Source organism: Xenopus laevis, chromosome 4L (genome assembly GCF_017654675.1).
Source record: "Xenopus laevis strain J_2021 chromosome 4L, Xenopus_laevis_v10.1, whole genome shotgun sequence".
In the NCBI taxonomy this organism is placed as follows: Eukaryota; Metazoa; Chordata; class Amphibia; order Anura; family Pipidae; genus Xenopus; species Xenopus laevis.
This window is the reverse complement of record NC_054377.1, coordinates 36,148,166-36,171,351: the sequence shown is the minus strand read 5'-3', so window position 1 is coordinate 36,171,351 and position 23,186 is coordinate 36,148,166. Positions and strand designations below refer to the sequence as shown.

At 38.8% G+C, this 23,186-nt stretch overlaps 1 protein-coding gene across 1 annotated transcript in view; it reads right to left on the bottom strand.

Annotated features, from left to right (window-relative positions):
* LOC108713984 (dipeptidase 2) overlaps positions 1 to 23,186 on the bottom strand; it is a 440,550-nt gene that overhangs the window by 130,619 nt on the left and 286,745 nt on the right. Inside the window, exon 6 of the mRNA XM_018257771.2 lies at positions 16,069 to 16,138. Coding sequence (XP_018113260.2) covers positions 16,069 to 16,138 — 70 coding nt within the window. The remainder of the gene's footprint in view (positions 1 to 16,068; positions 16,139 to 23,186) is intronic.

The following is a 23,186-nucleotide window of genomic DNA, read 5'->3' as shown; positions in this document are numbered from 1 at the left end:
AATAGTTGGGTTCATGAGACAAAGACTGCTGAGCCCCCACCAAAACTCTTCTACCTCTAACTACTCGCTGAGTAGCACCTTTATTCTTCACCTTACTACTCCCCAAGTGGCTCTCAGTGACTTTGTACACTTGGGTAGGAGGGGGGGTGTGATATGAATAAAGCTTTTGGTTATGGTGGGGTCATGTAACTCAACTGCAATAAAAATGAGTGTTCATGTGTGAAAAGAAATGTATGCTAATTTTTCTTTTCAGCCAAGCCTGTGCCTGGACCTCCTGATACGCTATGGAAGGTTCAAGTGTCGTAAGTTAAGTGCCTGAGTGTTCCTTTAAGGACCTCATGAATGTAATAAAGTTATGCAACTGAAGTTATTTGCACTGAAACTTATCCAATACAGTATTGCACTTTTGCTCTTTACTGTTCTTTTCTCCACAGTACCCATTGTTACCAGGTATTCCTCAGGAGAGGCTACCAGAAGAGTGATGTTCAATGGTATTGTTGGTTTGCACTTATATATTCACTTTGTTACTATTGTGTCTATATCATTTCACCATTGTCGGGACGAAATGGATTTTTCCCCCGGGTGTATGTAGGGACCTATAGGATATCCTATCCCTATAGAGTTAATCCCCTACCCTTGTATGTAGTTCTCTTTTCCCTTGTTATTGGGCCAAGCCCTTGTAACTGGCAAAGTGTAACACCCACCCCTATTGGACAAAGAGTGTAATGACACTCCCCTGCCACACTGCTATATAGTGTGTGTAGGGAGTGTCCTCTTCCTCTTTGGCTCCTGGTGCTGCTGCTAGGTGAATCTCCATTGAGCCTGGGATCACCATAGGCCCCAGTAAGCTTTTACCCTAAAGGGACCTGACACCTTTAGTGCTAAGTCGGGGACCAGGTAAACCCCGTGAACGAGGACCAGCTAAAATAGTAAGATACTGTTATAGTTCTCTCTAGGAGAGAAAGACAGAGAGGTGTAGCAGAAAGAGCAGCTGTCGCTCCAACGAGGATTGTAGTAGGGAGTAGCTTCCCACAAGGCCTGTTTGCCTTTAGAGCAGGGAACTCAGTTGTTAGGGCAGTAGGTGAGCAAAGGACTACCTGACCCCTACCTGATTGATCCCGATCCCCTCACTGTGCAACGTCGGTTGAACTGGGATTTGATATACACCTATCTGCAATATCCTTTGGGAGTCGCATCTGTTTGACTGTGAACCTTTACTGTCCAAAGTGATTCCATCTGCTGTGTCCTCAGAACTGTTGTAAGTAAACCTGTGGTCATTTGCCTTTGGCATAATAAATCTGCTCCTGTTTAACCTTCTAAAAGAACCTCCTGGCGTCCATTATTCTATTTGCACTTATATGCCTGTGAGTTGTAGTTCAACTACAGTTTAAAGGGGAAGCTTCCATTTGGCGAAGGCTCTGCCCTGGGTAAAGATTCGCAATGTAACCCATGCTCACTACCTAGCTGGTCACCCTTAACTCCTAATTGGCAGAATAGGCCAGAAAAGCGTTACATTTTGGCGCCCAACGTGGGGCCCCGCCCCTAAATCCAGGCTATTTTTGTATTTTTGTGATTTAGTGTTTTTGTGCACTGTCGCTTTAAATTTTCGTGACAGGCGGCGGACCTGATTGGCAAAAGGCTGCCTGCACGTCTTTTTCTACTAAATTTGCTAGGTAATTTTCCCCTAGTATCTCAGGGCCGTGGGTTCGGGCTTGGAGGTTCTATTTCCCGATACACGAGCCTGCGCCATAGCTCAAGTCTCGCGAGCGCGAGATTTCGCTGGCGCGCTTTTGGGATTAAGGCGGTCCCTGACGTCACGTCCCGCCGCCATTTTGTGAAGAGACTTTACAGAGAGAGGACGTGTTCATCACAGCTCCGCCTGTTTGTGCCTGTGGACTTCCGGCGGCTGCCTAGAAAGTTTCACTGCACTTCTTACTCTTCACACCAAGCGGTACCTGCTTGTTACCGCTTTCTTTTTCAGCAAAACCGGAGGATTTCTGCATCGCTCCTGTTCAAGGTGCTGCACCATCACGGACCACGGCTGTGGCCCATCCAAGTGCGGACCTTCCGGACTTACTAACTACATTCTTCATTCCGGTAAAACCCTTTTCCATTATTATGGCTGACCATTCCTGGGAGGGTTGGGCGGATGCGGAGGAGAACCTATCTGGGGCTCCGCTGTTCTCGGATGAGGACATAGAAGATGTAGACTTTGGCCTTAGATATATTTGGGCCGGGACATATGGAGAAAAGCTAAATGTCCACTATAACCGGATAGTTGTTCCCTATTGCGGGCACTGTACCCGTGAGCTATCCACAGAGACCTGTAATTTCCACTCATCGTGCCCTCATTGTTTTCACGAGTGCTGGTTAGGTCCCTATGTACTTTATGCTGATCCTAAAAAGGGCATAAAAACAAAATCCATCGCTACAGACACAGATGGACTGTCTTCAGTGTCAGGAGACTCTGCTCCTGCACCTGTTCCCGCATATCCTCTTCACCTCTCCTCAGTGTGTCCACCCAGCAAGCAAAGCCTGATCGTTCCTATAAAGGCTTTGTCTATTTCACATGGAGTAGGCGCTAGTGGGGATGCAGCCACAAAAAGTGAGGAAACACGTGTTCCACCCAGAGGGAGGGGGAGTACTATGCGCAGGAACCCTGATATTGTACCTAGGCCTATCACTCCTAGGCCGGCCACACCCAAGCCTGCCATGCCTAGGCCTGCTACTCCAAAGCCAACCACTGCACCAAAGGATGAGGCTTCATCCACAGTGGTTCCATCAGAGCATTCCAGTTCTCAGCAGCCTGTTGCCTGCTTGTCAAAACCCTTGCTTTCTCCAGAGGCACAAGGTTTCTGGGTCTCTCAGGGAAGGGCCGACCCCAAGAAGGCACGCACAGTTTCAAGGGTGCAACGTATTATCAATGCCCGTGTTCGTGACCGTTGGGGATATCCAATGCCCTATGCACCTGAGTGGGTTTATGACGAAGTGGAGAAGAATTTGGAGGAATGGCTTTATGGAGAACTTTTAAAGAAAACAGATGTGGGACCCAAGGGATTGTTCCAGAGCGATCCACAGAAGCGGCAGCGTGACATGGTCTTCCTCTGTGACACCCTCAGCGAATGGTGGTATGGGCGTACCATTTTAAAGCACCATGTTAAAAGTTGTGGGAAGTTTCAAGAGGACCGCTTCTTCAGCTTGTCAACCACTCTGCCTAATGGAGGGAAGGTAGATAAGCCTCACCCTTCTTACTATCTATCCTATGAACATACCCTGGAAAAGTATGGGATGATTTCTTAAGCTGTCCACAGTGGATCCGGCTGGACCCTGTGTGTTGTAACTTTTCAGTATGCCTCTAAGAGTGAGAATTCCTCTTAGGGATGATTTGTTTACACTTGAGGACGTCGTTTGATTGCCCCAAGTTTTGGGCCTTCTTCATTGTTCTTCAAGATTGATGCCCCAAGTTTTGGGCCTTCTTCATTGTTTTGTTCACTCATTGTTCCATTTCTGGACTTCTGAACATTGTCTGGAACTTGTAAATAGTTGGGTTCATGAGACAAAGACTGCTGAGCCCCCACCAAAACTCTTCTACCTCTAACTACTCGCTGAGTAGCACCTTTATTCTTCACCTTACTACTCCCCAAGTGGCTCTCAGTGACTTTGTACACTTGGGTAGGAGGGGGGGTGTGATATGAATAAAGCTTTTGGTTATGGTGGGGTCATGTAACTCAACTGCAATAAAAATGAGTGTTCATGTGTGAAAAGAAATGTATGCTAATTTTTCTTTTCAGCCAAGCCTGTGCCTGGACCTCCTGATACGCTATGGAAGGTTCAAGTGTCGTAAGTTAAGTGCCTGAGTGTTCCTTTAAGGACCTCATGAATGTAATAAAGTTATGCAACTGAAGTTATTTGCACTGAAACTTATCCAATACAGTATTGCACTTTTGCTCTTTACTGTTCTTTTCTCCACAGTACCCATTGTTACCAGGTATTCCTCAGGAGAGGATACCAGAAGAGTGATGTTCAATGGTATTGTTGGTTTGCACTTATATATTCACTTTGTTACTATTGTGTCTATATCATTTCACCATTGTCGGGACGAAATGGATTTTTCCCCCGGGTGTATGTAGGGACCTATAGGATATCCTATCCCTATAGAGTTAATCCCCTACCCTTGTATGTAGTTCTCTTTTCCCTTGTTATTGGGCCAAGCCCTTGTAACTGGCAAAGTGTAACACCCACACCTATTGGACAAAGAGTGTAATGACACTCCCCTGCCACACTGCTATATAGTGTGTGTAGGGAGTGTCCTCTTCCTCTTTGGCTCCTGGTGCTGCTGCTAGGTGAATCTCCATTGAGCCTGGGATCACCATAGGCCCCAGTAAGCTTTTACCCTAAAGGGACCTGACACCTTTAGTGCTAAGTCGGGGACCAGGTAAACCCCGTGAACGAGGACCAGCTAAAATAGTAAGATACTGTTATAGTTCTCTCTAGGAGAGAAAGACAGAGAGGTGTAGCAGAAAGAGCAGCTGTCGCTCCAACGAGGATTGTAGTAGGGAGTAGCTTCCCACAAGGCCTGTTTGCCTTTAGAGCAGGGAACTCAGTTGTTAGGGCAGTAGGTGAGCAAAGGACTACCTGACCCCTACCTGATTGATCCCGATCCCCTCACTGTGCAACGTCGGTTGAACTGGGATTTGATATACACCTATCTGCAATATCCTTTGGGAGTCGCATCTGTTTGACTGTGAACCTTTACTGTCCAAAGTGATTCCATCTGCTGTGTCCTCAGAACTGTTGTAAGTAAACCTGTGGTCATTTGCCTTTGGCATAATAAATCTGCTCCTGTTTAACCTTCTAAAAGAACCTCCTGGCGTCCATTATTCTATTTGCACTTATATGCCTGTGAGTTGTAGTTCAACTACAGTTTAAAGGGGAAGCTTCCATTTGGCGAAGGCTCTGCCCTGGGTAAAGATTCGCAATGTAACCCATGCTCACTACCTAGCTGGTCACCCTTAACTCCTAATTGGCAGAATAGGCCAGAAAAGCGTTACACTCTATGTAGTAATCTGTCCCATAAATCCATGGCTCGGTCCTGAAAAGCGTCCCAAGTGCAACAGTTATGACGGAATCTGATGAACTGTCACTTCACAGCAAAGACTCTGGAAAGTTACTTCTCTATGCAACAATGAATTCCTACTAATAGACTTCCTATAAACATCTGTGTGGATCTCTTTGTTCTGTATGCAAAATTTTATATCTAAAAAATCAATAGTAGTTTCATCCCACTTATATGTAAAACGAATGTTGTTATCATTATCATTACAATATTCTACAAATAGCTGTAGTTTTTGTATCGTACCCTCCCAGACAATGATCAAATCATCAATAAAGCGGTAATAGCCCCTTATATTGTCCTTATAGGGTACATTATCTGCAAAGATGTGGTTTGTCTCATACCAGCCCATAAAGAGATTAGCATATGATGGGGCAAACCGTGCCCCCATGGCAGTGTCGCACCTCTGCATATAATAGTCTCCATTAAACATAAAATAGTTGTGTTGTAACAAATATTCTACGGATTCCACTATATATTGATTTTGGTCTGGAGTATGTACATCCATTTCTTGCAACCAATACTGTAAAGCATGTATTCCATCTGCATGTGTAATTGAGGAATATAAAGCAGTGACATTCATTGTTACCCAGATGAAACCATCCTGCCATTCAATGTTACTGAGTTTATTAATGGCATCATCGCTATCTCTTAAATACGATGGTAGTTGTGTTACTAAAGGTTGTATTAATTTATCTATATAGTCACTATTTTTTTCATCCAGGGAACCTATTCCTGCCACTATTGGCCTGCCTTTGGGCTTATGGGGATCCTTGTGGACTTTTGGAAGGGTGTGGAAAATAGGGACCTTCGGGCATTCTACTCTTAAATATTCCAATTCATTATCATTCAGTATGCCCTCATCCCTTCCATGTTTAAGTAATCTGAATAGTTTATTCTGGAAACAAACAGTGGGATCATTCTCCAATTTCATGTAATTATCTTGACTGCTAAACTGCTCTTTAATATCTGCTTCATAGTACTGATTTAAGATTACAATAAATCCCCCTTTGTCTGAGTTCCTCACTACTATGTTATTATTGTTCATGAGAGATTCCATTGCCTGGTACTCAGATCTATTGAGATTCTTAGCATTAATCTTGTTATAAATCAAATTCTTTGATAACTCTTTTAGATCTGCAACCACCAGGCCATAGAATCTCTCTATGTAGGGCCCTCTATATTCTATTGGATTAAAATCTACTTTTCAGATCTGTATGTACTATCTTTTGCCCACAATATCTCCTGACATCTCCTGTGTGTTTATTTCACTATCATTTAATTCCAAATTACATTGATTGATAGCCCCTAAAACATCCTGTGTTACAAAAAAACTATTCCTTATTGGTAAGTAGAAAATCCTGTGTGTCTATATCTTTTAATTGAAAAAATCTCTTAAGAGAAAGTGATCTAACAAAGGTATTCATATCAATAATGGAGTCAATTACTGAAAAATGATTAGAGGGACAGAAAGAAAGACCCTTATTCAGCAGTGTTATATCATGTTCTGTCAGTTCATTATCTGATAAATTAATTACCAAGTCCTCCTGTTTTGAGCTCTAGCGGGTGTGCTACATTTATAATAAATAAAAACATAATTAATGAAATTTGGCAGTAATATAATAAATAGAATACAAAGTCAAAGGTAAAGTGCCACACTCACACAACTCACTGTTTGTAGTCTCGGGTGCACGCTGAACTCCTCTCTGCACAGGTTCTTTACACGTGGATAAACAATTGCAGCAGCACTCCGATATGTGAAAAAAACTTTTATTCAAAGGTAAAGTGCCACACTCACACAACTCACTGTTTGTAGTCTCAGGTGCACGCTGAACTCCTCTCTGCACAGGTTCTTTACACGTGGATAAACAATTGCAGCAGCACTCCGATATGTGAAAAAAACTTTTATTCGTGCAACAACGGCAACGTTTCGGACTATTCCAGTCCTTTATCAAGCCATGATAAGCTTGATAAAGCACTGGAATAGTCCGAAACGTTGCCGTTGTTGCACGAATAAAAGTTTTTTTCACATATCGGAGTGCTGCTGCAATTGTTTATCCATAATAAATAGAATAACTACAGTAATATAATATATTAGACAAATTATTGGGATTTACCATGGGAATATATATAATAAAGAGATGTGACAAAATACTTCATCAGTTCAGGTGATTTTAAATAGGCAAATTGCAACAGTAATTGTTTTTTAGCAACACTTATCTTAATATTATTCTTAATTTAGATACATAGTATGCCAAATAAACATTTTCACAGATTGTTATTGTTACACTATAGAATAATGATAAAAGACTCTGAGAGTGACACAACACTTATATTGTTTGAATGTATCATTTTATTTAATTTATTATTTGGATGGTTCCTTTTTTCACACTGAATTTTAAATGGATTCTAATTGACCTATTGAAAGAGTGTCCTAGTTTAAATATAATGGATTATAATTGATTTAATAGCCAGCTGCACAGTGGATTATGTTGTATTAATTTAATATATGTATTTATACCGATTATGTGAGATGTAGTTGCACAATAGTATGTGTATATTGTTTAATATAGTGGGATGGACACTTAGGGAAACATTCACATTTTAATGAATAATTAACTAATGAGTGTAACACATGTTATTTAAATCTTTGCACCACATGATTTCAACTGACTCTGAGGAAATGCAGAGTGCGACAAGAAACGCGTAAGTCCCAGACACTCACCCATTTTTACATTGTACCACTAAAATGCGCACATTAAAGATGATGTTTTTAAAAAAATATGTAGTCTGTATCCCGAAGTGGATTTGCAGTACAGCACCGAGAGAGCGGGATTACTTATTCCGGGGATTAATTGGGGCCGGTTTTCAAATTTACACCGGCCCTCAGCCTCCATATAATAATATTGTGGCCCACCAGCACAGTGCAATCAGGAATCGCGTAGCAATAGACACGTACTTGCACGTAGTGATGCGCCACTCTTACATACTTCTTTAGGGCTGAAAGGGCGATAGATGTACTGATGTGCCAATACAGTAAACTAAAGAAGTATGCGAGAGCGGCTCATCAATACGTGCCAGTACGTGTCTATTGCTAACACCTTCAGTACACAGGCAGCAGTATAGACCAAGTGCCAGATCATTTCACTAATCATGTGCCCAAATATTACTGCTACGTCTACGAAATTCCTTTTATAAATGAGGCGCGGAGAATAAGTCCAAACAGACTCCACTTCTCCACTTCCTAAACGCCGCATACGCATCCATCTCCAGAAATTTATGATCCCGATCGCAAGCTAGCACCCTCGGAATGGATGTCAGGTTGAATGGTCGGCCCCTACACATTTTCACCTCACCAAATCTGACCCTCGTTGCAAAAAGTTTCGACACCCCTATTTTATAGCCACTGGTGTAGGTAACCATAATCTGCTTGCTATGTGGGTAATTTAAATTACAAATGTATATATATGGGCGTGGTCAAAAAATGTTGCCGTGATACGCGCACCAACTTTTTTGTCCCTCTTTTTATTTCCAAATGCTGGGAGGTATGGTAAAAGGAATTTTACTTTTTGATTTTACATTCCCTTTAAGCAGAGAGAAGTGCTGTATCCACTTCCTCTGTGAAGTGGCATCTTATCCATGGTTCGCAAAACATTTGAAAACCATCCAGGCTGAAGCTTGTTAAATTCTCATTAATACAGACCAATATTGTTCAAGTTTAATAATAAATTTTGGGATTTCCAAAATTTAACTATTATGGGGTTTTTTTGTCGCTTAAAGATATGATTTATTAGGATCCTAGTATCATTTTTTTGATCAGCAGGGTTTCAAATGGATCCTTCCTAAGATTGACATTAGTGACTGACATTATTAGTACATATACCCTGGACCACAACTAGATTACTTTTAGACTTTGGCACTGCCACCAGATGTGTAATACTGTACCCTTTCCAAACAATTTGAAGTTCATGTATTTCTGGTTTAAGTTGAATGCTTTTTTTTCTACACTTATCCAGGGAATTAATCATTTTCAGATCAAGACCCTGGGTGGCAGATTCTATGATGTCACCTTCACCGACAAAGTATGTTATCAGTAGGATTGTCATCTTTCATGTACTAGCCATTCGGACAGGGGGCGTGTACATTGCAGGGGGGGAGGTAAAGTAGTGGACAGTGCTATGATGTCAATCAAGGAGAATCCTACCTGGTTTTCCTAACTTGGAAAGCTGGGCAGGCAGTTTTGACCAGGTCAGCCCATCTGAAACCTGGGCTGTCTAGGTAAAGTGATTTGGGATTAGGGTTGCCACCTGGACGGTATTTTACCGGCCTGGCCAGTAAAAATGATGGCTGATCCTAATGTTATTAATAGAGAAAAAAGATAAATATATAGGAAGGCCGGCATTTTTTAGCAGAAAATTGGCAACAATATTTGGGATATATACACATGCTTTGTTTGCCTGATGGTTTCTATATACTATAACTAAGTTACTTATCCAGTCAGTGCTCCTACAACAGAGTATGATTTTGTAAAATTGTTTTACAACTGACTCATTTCTTCTAGATCAGCTACACTCTCGGCTGTTGACTGTAGTCACAGCCACACTATGCTCTCTACACTATCATATTCTGTGTCACTGTGTTTATATCTCTGTGCTGTGACTTGTTGCTGTGCTTCCACTAGACTGAAAAATTTAATTAAGTTAAAGAACCTGCATGTTTGACTATAAGCAGGACATTTCTCTTGGTGTGCTTTGTGCATCATGGCCCTGCTTTCCCCATTTCAATTCCAATCAGGTCCTGCAGCTTCTGAAAATTTTGAGTGAAATTTCTATGCATTTTAATGAAAAGGGTAAGTAAGGATTCAGGCAAATTACTGATAGAGGGTGACCAGATAAGGAATGGTTAAATCAATGACTCCTAAAAAAATATGGGTCTACAAGATATTTCTTCCTGTCCCTATTTTAACCTATGGTATAAGGTTACAAGTTTTGAGGAATAAAATCCAGATTACACTGAAGAGATTTTTTTGTTGGCAGTGTTGGCAATATTCAGTGCCGCCAAGTTTTCAGCGCCTCCAGCTGAAGACACCAACCCATAAGGTTGGCCTATAGAAGCTGTGCACTTTCTCTTTGGCCTAACATTAAGAACAGACAAAACAGACAGACAAGTGGGTCAGACCAGGTGGGTACCTTGCTAGACTAGACAGAGAGGTAGTAAACTGTCAGCAGCTCCATTTAGGGGCAAATACACTAAAGGGCAAATTTTTGGCAGCGAACATTTTTCGTCAGGCGCAAATTTGTTACCATTATGCTAACTCATTAAAATGCAAAGATGTCGAACAGCCAACTGCTGGCAAAATTTCACCATCATTAAGCTGGTGGAATCTAAATTCCAGGGAAAACTGTATTGCTGCAGCTAGTAAGCAGTCTAAAGTATGAACCGGCTCAGTAAAAGATGGATTATGGGGTCCCTGAAGTGGATGGAAGAGAGCAGGATGGGCTTCCATTCCTTGCTCTTTGTAAGGTTTTGCAGCTGCTGAAAATAGGTAGCTAGCTAATTAGTTAATTAAGGATAATTAAAAGGAGGTGTGGAGCTGCTGCTGATGCTTCCCCTAGAGACCTTCTGGAGTGGAGGAGAGTGAGGGGCCACAGAAGGAGTGCTGGTGAGCACCAGGAAACCAAAGGGTGATTCCCCTGAGTTGGAGAGAGCTCCAAAGGTCTGGGAGAGGACCAGAGAAACCACTCCCAGGAGACAAGAGTCTCAAGTGTGCCCAGAGAGGATTCTGGGAATTGTGGTCCGCTGAAAGCTAGTGATGGCTAAACTCCAATGTGATTAAAGACAACACCAGTTGGGGTGTAAAGCAGGACTGGTTATGTTATGTGATTCCCCCATGTGAAGCCAGTGGGCTGAAGATTTTTTTGTTGTTTTTAAAATAAAAGCCAGCAAAGCGGCAATTTAAACTCTACAATGTGGTCAGTCTCCAATTATGTGCTGAAATCTGTGCAGGGGCCTTCGGTTTCGCTACCGGAAGCTCACATATGATGGAGGATGCTGTAGAAGAGAAAGTAGAAAGACAGAGGCTTAAAGGAGCTGGCAAGAGACTGTGAGTATGCCTTTAAGAAACTGAGAAAATGGCAAGTACTGCTTATAATGTGTGTGCTACAGTTGTTCGGCAGGAGGCTATACAAGCTGTATTAAAGCCACAGAAGCAGCGAAAGCATGACTGTGGATGCAGTTCCACAACGATTGGGAAAGAGTCCACACATTGAGTGTGGTAAAGACACTGGAACTTCATGGATGGTAAAAGAGACCGCTGCAGCTAGATGCAAGCCAGGTGAGCATTCCAAAGTGCTGTACGTTTCAGCAACATCTGCAAAAGTGGGTGAAAGTAAGGCCAGCAGCTGAGTCTTTTGCTGGTAGTGGTGAGTTGCGACTTTGTAGGAGCAAAGGAGGTTCCTACAAAGTCTTCAGTAAAAGAGACTGTTTTCTGTGTACCACAGAGAGAGCTGTACAGTCAGGATGTCTTGATTTTACAGCAGAGTAAAGTGAGACAGATGAAGAGGGATGTCCCAAGCAGCATCAAGCATGGACACAAATAGAGTTGCCACATGGCCGGTAAAAATGATGGCTGATCCCAATGTTATTAATAGTGAAAAAAGCTAAATATATAAGAAGGCCGGTATTTTTTGGCCAGTATTTTTTTTCCAGAAAACCTGGCAACCCTAGACACGGAAGGGAGGACTAACAGCAGCAAGCATGAGGGGAACGGAGGGCTGAGAGCAGCAAGCATGGAGGGGAAGGGAGGGCGGACAGCAGCAAGCATGGACATGGAAGGGAGTGTGGGTGCACTGAGAGCAGCAAGCAGGGACATGGAAGGAAGGGTTGACAGCAGCAGCACGGAGGGAAACAGAGGGCTGAGAGCAGCAAGCATGGAGGTTAAGGGAGGGAGGAAAGCAGCAAGCATAGACACGGAGGGGAAGGGAGGGCTGAGAGCAGCAAGCATGGAGGAGAAGGGAGAGAGGGCTGAGAGCAGCAAACACGGATGGGAAGGGAGTTTTTATACGATACACAATGATCCTCTTTCCCCACCTCTCTTTCAAAGTATCAGCCCGGTGTTGGTTGGAGCGGTCGGCGCCTCTCCTACTTGAATGCAGCAAGGATACCAGACACACGATGGCTAGTGAAGCGGGGGTAACCCCTGCGTGTTTATTGCGTCAAATGTAACATTTCGGGGGCGTGCCCCTTCGTCTGACGAAGGGGCACGCCCCCGAAACGTTACATTTGACGCAATAAACACGCAGGGGTTACCCCCGCTTCACTAGCAATCGTGTGTCTGGTATCCTTGCTGCAAGGGAGTTTTTATAACCAGCCAAATTTTGTAAAGCAAACATGGTAATTAGAAAAAAATTTCACCGCGTGTTATCAAGGTAGGTCTCCTGATGGGGTCCAGGTGTCAAGTGTAGATTCCAGTGTAACAAAGTCTGGGCACCAGGGTGAATAATCTTACCAATATATTGAGACCCACAAGTGCAAGTTGCAAGGTAAACAATTCCTCTTGATAGATAGTTGAAATATTGTTTTATTATAAAAGGTTTTCCTGTACTGTGCTAGAGAATTCTTTTGAGACTTTCAAGTATTGGCTAAATTTACATCTTGTTCTTCCACAGGGGTAATTGCTGTTATATCTCAATCAGGACTTAGCAGACATGGTATCGTTTGAGTTAAAAACAATTATAGACAACCAAAAGCCCAAATCTCTAGACTTTTTAGATGCATACACCAGGTGAGGCCTTAGCAGGGACCTATAAAGGGGCATAATTGTGTTTTCATCCCTTGAGTTTATGCTTTTTATAATGCAATACAGTAGTTTATTTGCTTTAGTGGCCACAGAATGACACTGCCCGGAATTAGACAACTTGTTATCTACAAAAACCCCTAGATCCTTCTCAGTTAAGGAAACTCCCAATACTGCCATTTAGTGTATAACTTTCATTTATATTTTTTTTGCAAAAGTGCATAACCTTGAATTTATCAACATTGAACCTCATTTTCCAGATTGCTGCCCAGTTTTCAAACTTAGTCAAATCACTCTGCAAAGTGGCAGCATCTTGCATGGAACCTATAGTTCTGCACAATTTAGTATCAAAATAGAAACAATACTTTCAATGCCCTCCCCCAGGTCATTAAAAAGCAAAGGACCAAGTACAGAGCCCTGTGGAATTCCAGGAACACTGGTCCAATTAGAAAATGTTCAATTTACCACCACTCTTTGTAATTTATATTTTAGACAGTTCTCTATCCAGGTACAAATACTATGTTCCAGGCCAACATTCCTTAATTTAAAATTCTGTGTGGCACTGTATCAAATGCTTTAGCAAAGTCTAAGTAGATCACATCCACTGCCATCCCAGAATCGAGGTCCCTGCTTACAGTCTTATAACAATAAATTAAGTTATGCTGGCAAGATCTATTACGCATAAAATCATGCTGTCACAAACTCATTGTATTTTGATTTGTAATGGTCCAGTATCTTATCCTTTATTAAATCTTTGAAAAGCTTTCTTACCGCTGATGTCAGACTAACTGGCCTATAGTTTTTAGGCAGAGAACGGCAACACATTAGAAATTTGCCAGTATCTTGGCAACATGCCAGACCTCAATGAATCCTGAAAAATTAAGTAAAAAGGTTTGGTGATCACAGAGCTAAGCTTGCTAAGAACTCTGGGATGAATACCATCCAGCCCCAGACCTATGTTTATCTTAACATGTTCTAGTCTCTTTTGAATTTCCTCATGTGTGAACCATGCATCATTAGTTGTATTACAAGAATTAGGACTATTAAGAAGAAAACATTCATTAACTGGTGCTTCATTTGTGTAGACAGACGAATCTCAGCCTTTTTTCCAGGTGACCCTCCCCTTCCTGCTTAATTTTTGTTACTATTTACATATTTTAAAAATTATTTTGGATTCTTTTTACTGCTTGCTGAAGTACCCTTTTCCATATCGATTTTAGCTTTTCTTTTTTTGCATGATTGATTGGCCTCCCTTATCTGCTAAATGTTTTAGCTGTCCCAGCTAACTTGAAGCCTTAAAAGCACATCTTTTCTTACCACCAAAAAGGTTTTGCTTTGCAAAGACATTCCTTGCTTACATTTATTTATTTATTTATTAAGCAGCATTTTTAAGACTTCCCATTTTTGTTCCCTGTGAAAAATATTTCCCACTAATATGTTGCAGAGATGCCCTTATACTGTCAAAGTTTGTATGTCTAAGGGGCAGATTTACAAAGCTCGAGTGAAGGATTCGAATTAAAAAAACTTCGAATTTCGAAGTGTTTTTTGGGCTACTTCGACCATCGAATGGGCAACTTCGACCCTCGACTACTACTTCGACTTCGAATCAAACGATTCGAACTAAAAATCGTTAGACTATTCGACCATTCGATAATCGAAGTACTGTCTCTTTAAGAAAAACTTCGACCCCCTACTTCGGCAGCTAAAAGCTACCGAAGTCAATGTTAGCCTATGGGGAAGGTCCCCATAGGCTTGCCTGCGTTTTTTTGATCGAAGGATATTCCTTCGATCGTTGGATTAAAATCCTTCGAATCGTTCGATTCGAAGGATTTAATCGTTCGATCGAACGAATAATCATTCGATCCTTCGATCGTAGGATTAGCGCTAAATCGTTCGACTTCGATATTCGAAGTCGAACGATTTTAGTTCCTGGTCGAATATCGAGGGTTAATTAACCCTCGATATTCGACCCTTAGTAAATCTGCCCCTAAAAGTTAGTGTTTTAGTTAGCACCTTATAGAATTGCCTCTGCAACAGAATCTCAAAGGAGACCATGTTATGATCACGGTTCCCTACATGCTCACCCACACAAATGTTAGAGAGAGTTCAGCATTATTAGTTATTACAAGATCCAAAAGAGAATTATTCCTAGTAGGTTCTTGAACAAGCTGGAATAAAAGGTTGTAATTTAGCCTACTTACAAACCTACTTGCTTTTTCTGTCTTGGCAACCCCATTACTGCAGTCATTGTATGGATAATTAAAGTCACCCATAGTGATAACTTGACCTAGTTGTGAAGCCGCTTCTATTTGTAAAAACTGCTGGGCTTCATTCTAGTCATTTATACAAGGTGGTTTGTAGTATACACCAATGATAATTTTCTTTGTAACCTTTTGACCAGTCAAACTCTCTACCCAGAGGGATTCCACACCCTCACCAGTGCCATTAATAGTTATTTCTTTAGTGCATGGCTTTAATTCATGGTTTAACGTACAAACAAACTCACTCCTCCACCCTTTTAAATCACTCTGTCCCTCCTAAAAAGGGTGTAACCTTTTAAATTCAAAGTCCAGTCATATGTTTCATCCCACCAGGTCTCAGTGATTCCAATTATATCATAATTTTTAAACTATAGCTCTCCCGTTTTACCTGCATTTGCCAGCATACAACGGAGGTCATTACATTTTCTTTTGAAATTTGCATTACTTAGCGGATAATTATAGCTTGAGTTACATAGTTACATAGTTAAATCGGGTTGAAAACAGACAAAGTCCATCAAGTTGCACCCCTTCAAATGAAACCCAGCATAAATAAACACACCCCTCCATAAATTCACATAAACTATGTGTACACATATCTATACTTACTTTAGAATTTAGTATCACAATAGCCTTTGATATTATTTCTGTGCAAGAAATCATCCAAGCCACTTGGATGAGTTAATATGTAAAGTGAGCAAAAGTGATTGTAAATTAGATGCTATAGGCAACTACACTTGTACAATTTATCACCAGTGTTTTTAAATGAACCCTACAAGCCTCTCATTTATCAACACAAGTTCATTTACAATGTAAGAAAAAAATTAAAAATGATATCATAAGCATGAATACTACACATTTTATGTCACCCATTCAGAATAAAGTTAAAAACAAAATCTTACTTTTCCAAAATCAGTTAGGCTTTTAGTATCTTGGTAAGATGAATGAACTCCATATGAAGAGGTTTCAGCCCTGTCAGAAAAAAATATACGGTTTGCTTTAATTTTAAATGACCAGTTATATCAATCACACATTATTTTCATTAAGAATTTAAAAATGTTATTTGCAGATTTGCAACACTGTATGTTTTATTGTTTTATGTGCATTATGATTTTATTCAGATGAATTTTTAAACTATACACCCTGCAGTTGTTATATGTGTTTTTTATTATTATACTGTACAGTATGTCATGTTGCACTATAAGGTTTTATACACATCGTTTTCAAGTTATTTCTTACCATGGCTTTCCTTTCCTGGACACCTTTATGTCAGCCCATAGTGGGTTTATTCTCAAAAAGATGCATGCAAATCTTTAAAGGAGATCTAAACCGTAAAAAGAAATGGCTCAGTATTATATACTGAACTTACTTCAGCAGTCTAAAGATGTGAGCTTGTGTTGAGTCATTGCCAGACCTTTATAGTTATCATATGAGCTCACATCTGCTCTGGGTAGCTACACATAGCGTTCATCAAAAGTTATCAAGAAGAATAAATTGCATGCAGGTTTTATTAGCTTTGCAAGATAGGGAATATGTAAAAGCTGGACCTGACATGTGCTTCTTAAAGATTAAGTTAACTAACACATATTGTAGATTTAACAATCAATAAAAGTTCCAGGAAGCTATTCCTCTTCAGCCCCCAGTCATGTACTTGCTCCTAGGCAATGAGCAGTGCAGGGGGAACAATATATTTTTATAGAGACCTACATTGTTTAGGGGGTATAGTTTTCCTTTAAGAGGCAGTCAGTGCATTGAAATGCTTTCATATGTGATATGTTTAATATATGTTGCCTTACCATGGTACCTGTAAAATGACAAAATGGCTAATGCAACACTTTCCATACATGTTTAGGTACATGGATGATTATGTATATCCTCAGATTTGGGAGCTTTGCTTAACGTGTAGAGAGTTTCTGTTGTTTAGAAAACTGTTACCAATCAAGCTGTTAAGCTAGTTAAAAAGATTGGCATGCTGGGGCCGTTTTGTCTGTTAGGACATTTTGAAAAAAATGTTTTTTCCCATGACAGTATCCCTTTAAGTTAATTAGAATAATTATATAACTGTGGACAACTCTTATGTGAGTGTAAATACTGTATCACTGTTATGGTGTGAGGCTGTCATCTGTAATATATATATGCTGATTTGTCATGAATGTGAAGTAGGAGAATTTAAGGTATAATGTTGTTTACATGTTATTATCATCTTTGAAAAAATTATGTAACATAGGTCAGCTGTGTTAGAAATTAACTATATAATAAACAGTCTCTACTCATTTCCCTACTTGAAATCAATGTTGCACCATGGGCCTGTAACATGTGCTCTTCAATAATACATTATTTTAATCTTCTTTTTTGGGGCTTTTTTTTTATTATTACTTTTCCATATATACAAAAAAGAAAAAAGACAACAATTTTAAACAATTAATCCAATATTTTGTCATTACACAGTCATAACCAACACTGCAAAATTTAATTAATCATGTGAAAAAAAAGAAAAAAGAAAGGAGAAAAAGATAAAGAGAAAAAAAAGAAACAAGAAAAAATAGATCACTACTTGTAATCATAATTATTTCATTATCCTTTTACATTCAAGTTTTACCTAATTTCTTTTATATCTTTCATAGTTATGTTCCTTCCTTACTTAAAAAAAAACGTCCATTGGTCCCATAATCTGTGATGTTATTTTACCCCTCTTATTTGCTATTATTTCTTCTATTCCTCTAATTTCTTCTATTTCCTTATTCCACATACCCTCATTAATTGCCTTTTTTTATTTTCCAGTTACGTGGTATCATATTTCTTGCCGCAGCTATCATCAATTTAGTTACCGGGTCTGTGATAATTCTGTACATATATATTATTATAAGTATATATATTCCCATTTTTCCAAGAGCGTTCAGGACATATTTTCAGAATGGTTTAATTATTTCACAATCAAGCCAATGATGGGTACATGTTCCTTTACTTTTCCCACATCTCCAAAATACATCAGGCAATCCATATTATTATGAAGCTTAGTCGGGGTGTATCTTTATATGAATTTATATCCAAATTATCTAATTTTTGTATCTTTGGATATTTCTATTGTTGCTTTGCATATATGACTCCATTCTTGATCTGATAAGGATATTTTCAGTTCTTCTTCTCCTTTAAAAGGAGACACATTTTATTACTAGATCCTGTGACTAGTTCCTCATAGATTTTGGATAAACTATGTTGTAATCTATCTCCTATATCTACATGTTTTTCAAACCATGTCATCTGCCTCATAATGTCATCAAAATTTTAATGGCAGAATAAAGTGTTTGATCTGGTTTATTCGTTTGGATCCATTCGGATCTAGGGTGGGATCCATATTTAAGTGTCAAGACATCTTTAGTAATTATTTGGTCTTTATCTAGGAAGTCTCTTAGTCTTAGTATTTTACCTTCCACTTCTTCCCATTTTTGCAGTAATTTATCTTTTTGTCCTGGTACGAAGACCGGATTATCACAAATAGGCATCATGATTGATGGATATGTAATAATATTTAATTTTCTATTTTTCCTTCCCCATATCTTTAAAGTGGGATTCACTGTTATTTCCTCTTTATCTATATTCTCTTATATAATAGATCCTAGTCGTAATCCCCTATCTCCACTTTCAGCGTTAATCCATAATCCATGGCAAAGTTTTCTCGTCTGTAGACCAACTTAATACCCTCGATAAATGGACTGCTTTATAATAGTATGGAGGTATGGAGGCATGGGAAGCCCACTCCTCATTCTTTCTTCTTTACAACTAAATTATTATATGATACCCTTGGTATTTTGTTTTTCCATACAAAATTCATCATAATACTTTTCATTTTAGTAAAAAAAAACTTTTGGTATATATATTGGTAATTCCTGAAAAATATATAATATCTGTGGGAGTACCATAATTTTTATAATATTCATTATAAAAATAATATAATATTCATTTTCCCAAACCAAGATATATTAATATTTTTACATTTGTTCAACTAACATTCAACTGTGTTAAATAATGGTATATAATTCCTGATATATAACTGTTTCGTTTGAGCTGTAATTTGAATACCTAGATATTTCATTTCAGTATTAGACCATTTTAGTGAGAGTTTATTTCTTAGTTGTTATACTTCTTCATTCTTCATGTTAGTAGTCAATGTTTCTGATTTATTATAGTTAATTTTAAAATTTGAATATAATCTATATCTGTCTATTAATCGCATGATATTTGGTATTGTTATTATCGGTTTGGTTATGTAAAATAATAAATCATCAGCAAATGCTGCTACTTTATGGTAATTTTTTCTAATCTTAATTCCCTTTATATCTTCTTATCTTCTAATTGCAATGAGTAGAGTCTCAATGCAAAGGACAAATAATATAGGAGATAGTAAGCATCCCTGCCTAGTGCCATATGAAATATTAGGGGGCCCATTTACTTAGCTCGAGTGAAGGAATAGAATAAAAAAAACTTCCAATTTCGAATGTTTTTTTTGGCTACTTCGACCATTGAATGGGCTACTTCGACCTTTGACTACGACTTCGAATCGAACGATTTGAACTAAAAATCGTTTGACTATTTGACCATTTGATAGTCGAAGTACTGTCTCTTTAAAAAAACCTTCGACCCCCTAGTTCGCCACCTAAAACCTACCGAAGTCAATGTTACCCTATGGGCTTTCTAAGAATTTTTGGGTCGAAGAAAAATTGTTGGATCGATGGATTAAAATCCTTCGAATCGAACGAATTGTGGTAAATGTTTCGACTATGATATTCGAAGTCGAAGGATTTCAATTCGGGATTCGAATATCGAGGGTTAATTAACCCTCGATATTTGACCATAAGTAAATTTGCCCCTAGATCTTTCCGACAAGATACCATTAACTTTTATCCTTGCATTCGGGTTTACATGTAACAACATTATTTCACTTAACAGTTTGTCTCCAAATCCCATAAAGTGCAATGTCTTCTCCATAAAATCCCAAAGCTTTCTCTGCATCCATCGATATAATCACTGCTTTCTGGTTCTTTTTTTGTATTACCTTCATCAAATAAGGTTCTAATTATTTTTCCCTTCTCTTTTAGGTACGAATCCACATTGATCCTGTTGCAATCGCTATCAGTTTAGCAAATATTTTCTGATGTAAATTGATTAGAGAAATCGTTTTGTAACTAGCACATTCCGCTGGGTCTTTACCTTCCTTATGTATGATCGTGATATGTGCCTCTTGTGACTGATTTGGGATATTACTATTTCTATTTTGATCATTAAATAATTGTAGCAGTGTTGTCGCTATCTCATTTTGAAATATTTTATAATACAGAGAGGTATAACTGTCCGGACCTGGGCTTTTCCCTAAGGGGAGTCCTTGGATAACTTTTTTCAGCTCATATTCACTAAAGGGTTGTTCTAATTCTTCCATTATCTTTAAAGGGATCTTTGGAATTTTAAGCTCTTGCAGGAAATTTATTATATCAGTTTTATTAATTTTTTTCCCTTTTTCTATGGGGTTATTTTCTGCTCCCTTTAAGTTATATAATTTCTGATAATATGTTTGGAAACATCTTGCTATCTCATTTGTTGTGTATACCAGATTCTTCTTCTAATCTTTCATTTTATGAATATATATCTTTTTATATTGTGTTTTCATTAATCAGATAAATATTTGCCACATTTATTACCATGTTCATATATTACCATTTTTGATTTAAAAAATGTCTTTGATCATTTCAAATCTTGAAATGTTTTTAACTTCCTTCTTCTAAGTATTAACTTATTCAGTATGTCTTAATTTCCCGTATTTTTATGGTTTTGTTCTAGATTCATTATTTCTCCCTATAATCTATTAATTCTCTCTTGTTTTTCCCTTTTATTGTGTGAACCCATAGCAATTAATATCCCTCTTATGACACATTTATGCGATTCCCAGCGTACATGTAGAGATGTATCTGTACTTGTTTTCTTCAAAGAAATTTACGATTGCTTCTTTAATCTTCTCTTTATATTGCGTATCTTGTATTAAACTTTCATGTTTAATCCAATTAAAAGATTGTTTTAATGTATTGGGTAAATCTATAACGATACTAACTGGGCAGTGATGAGATTGGAAACTAGTTTCAGTTCTGCTTTTCTTTACATTCTGTAACCATCTATGCTGAATAAAGAACCATTTTTTCTAAATTCTTGAGTATTTCTTATGCAAGGATGAATAATATGTATAATCTCTTTCCCTTGAGTGCATACATCTCCAGATGTCTGCTAAAGCTGCTCCCATTAATGTATGATTTATCTTTCCCAACACAGAATGATTAATGTGTGTCTTCCTTGAAGAGCTATCCAGCAATGGATTTAAAGGTACATTAAAATCTCCTCCCACTATAACCATTCCTTATTGGAGCTCTTCTAAGATAAATATTACATAAGGTTACTTAAATACCATATAAATTTCCCTTCAATATTATACATCTCCCATCTTCTCTTTTATATACATATTTTACCATGAACGTTGTATTCTTATGTATCATAATTAACACCCATTTTTTTTCCTTATTATTAGCCATAAACATATTATCATAATATCTGTGATTTATTCTTGGTGCTTTCCCTTCCATAAAATGAGTTTCTTGACAAAAAATAATATTAGCCCCTAAACCATTACAGTGATTCAGTATTTGTGATCGTTTTACAGTTTCATTGAATCCATTAACATTTACAGAAATTAGTTTACATTTCATCACATATGGAAGAAAAAAAAAGAGAGAAAAGTGAGAAAATGGAAGATAAGTAGTAATTCTGCATCCACATTCCATCTTCAGCATATAATTGGGTTAGTCCTCTATTCAATATTGTTGTGCATATTAATCAATAATGTGTGCATAGTCAAAAAATTCATAAATGATCTTTTCTCACTTCTAAGTACTGTATATACTCGAGTATAAGCCGAGTTTTTCAGCATCCAAAATGTGCTGAAAAAGTCTACCTCGGCTTATACTCGAGTCAGTGGGCAGTAGCTGAGATTGCAGTCACTTTTAATCATTCCTATACCAACAGTTCGCTTGGGGAGAGACTGCAATATCACACAGCGCCCTCTGTTGGTTATATGAAAGAATAACAGTGCGCCCTCTGTTGGTTATATGAAAGAATAACAGTGACTGCAATATCACACAGCGGCATCTGTTGGTTATATGAAAGAATAACAGAGCGCCCCCTGTTGGTTATATGAAAGAATAACAGTGACTGCAATATCACACAGCTCCATCTGATGGTTATATGAAAGAATAACAGTGCGCCCTCTGTTGGTTATATGAAAGAATAACAGTGACTGCAATATCACACAGTGCCATCTATTGGTTATATGAAAGAATAACAGTGACTGCAATATCACACAGCGCCCTCTATTGGTTATATGAAAGAATAACAGTGCGCCCTCTGTTGGTTATATGAAAGAATAACAGTGACTGCAATATCACACAGTGCCATCTGTTGGTTACATGAAAGAATAACAGTGACTGCAATATCACACAGCGCCCTCTATTGGTTATATGAAAGAATAACAGTGCGCCCTCAGTTGGTTATATGAAAGATTAACAGTGACTGCAATATCACACAGCACCCTCTGTTGGTTATATGAAAGAATAACAGTGACTGCAATATCACACAGCACCCTCTGTTGGTTATATGAAGGATTAACAGTGATGGCAATATCCCACAGCACCCTCTGTTGGTTATACGAAAGATTTACAGTGATGGCAATATCAAACAGCACCCTCTGCACATGGTAGTGGGACAATGCACAATTGTAATCCATGGCAATTCTCTGTCACCATCAACTTTGCAAAGAAGTCCGGGGGGGTCGCTTTTGCGGAATGTGCGCTGCTGGAAGACAGGGCTGTAGTTGTGTCTAGGCTTATACTCGAGTCAATAAGTTTTCCCAGTTTTCGTAGGTAAAATTAGGTACCTCGGCTTATACTCGGGTCGGCTTATACTCGAGTATATACGATAGTGAATG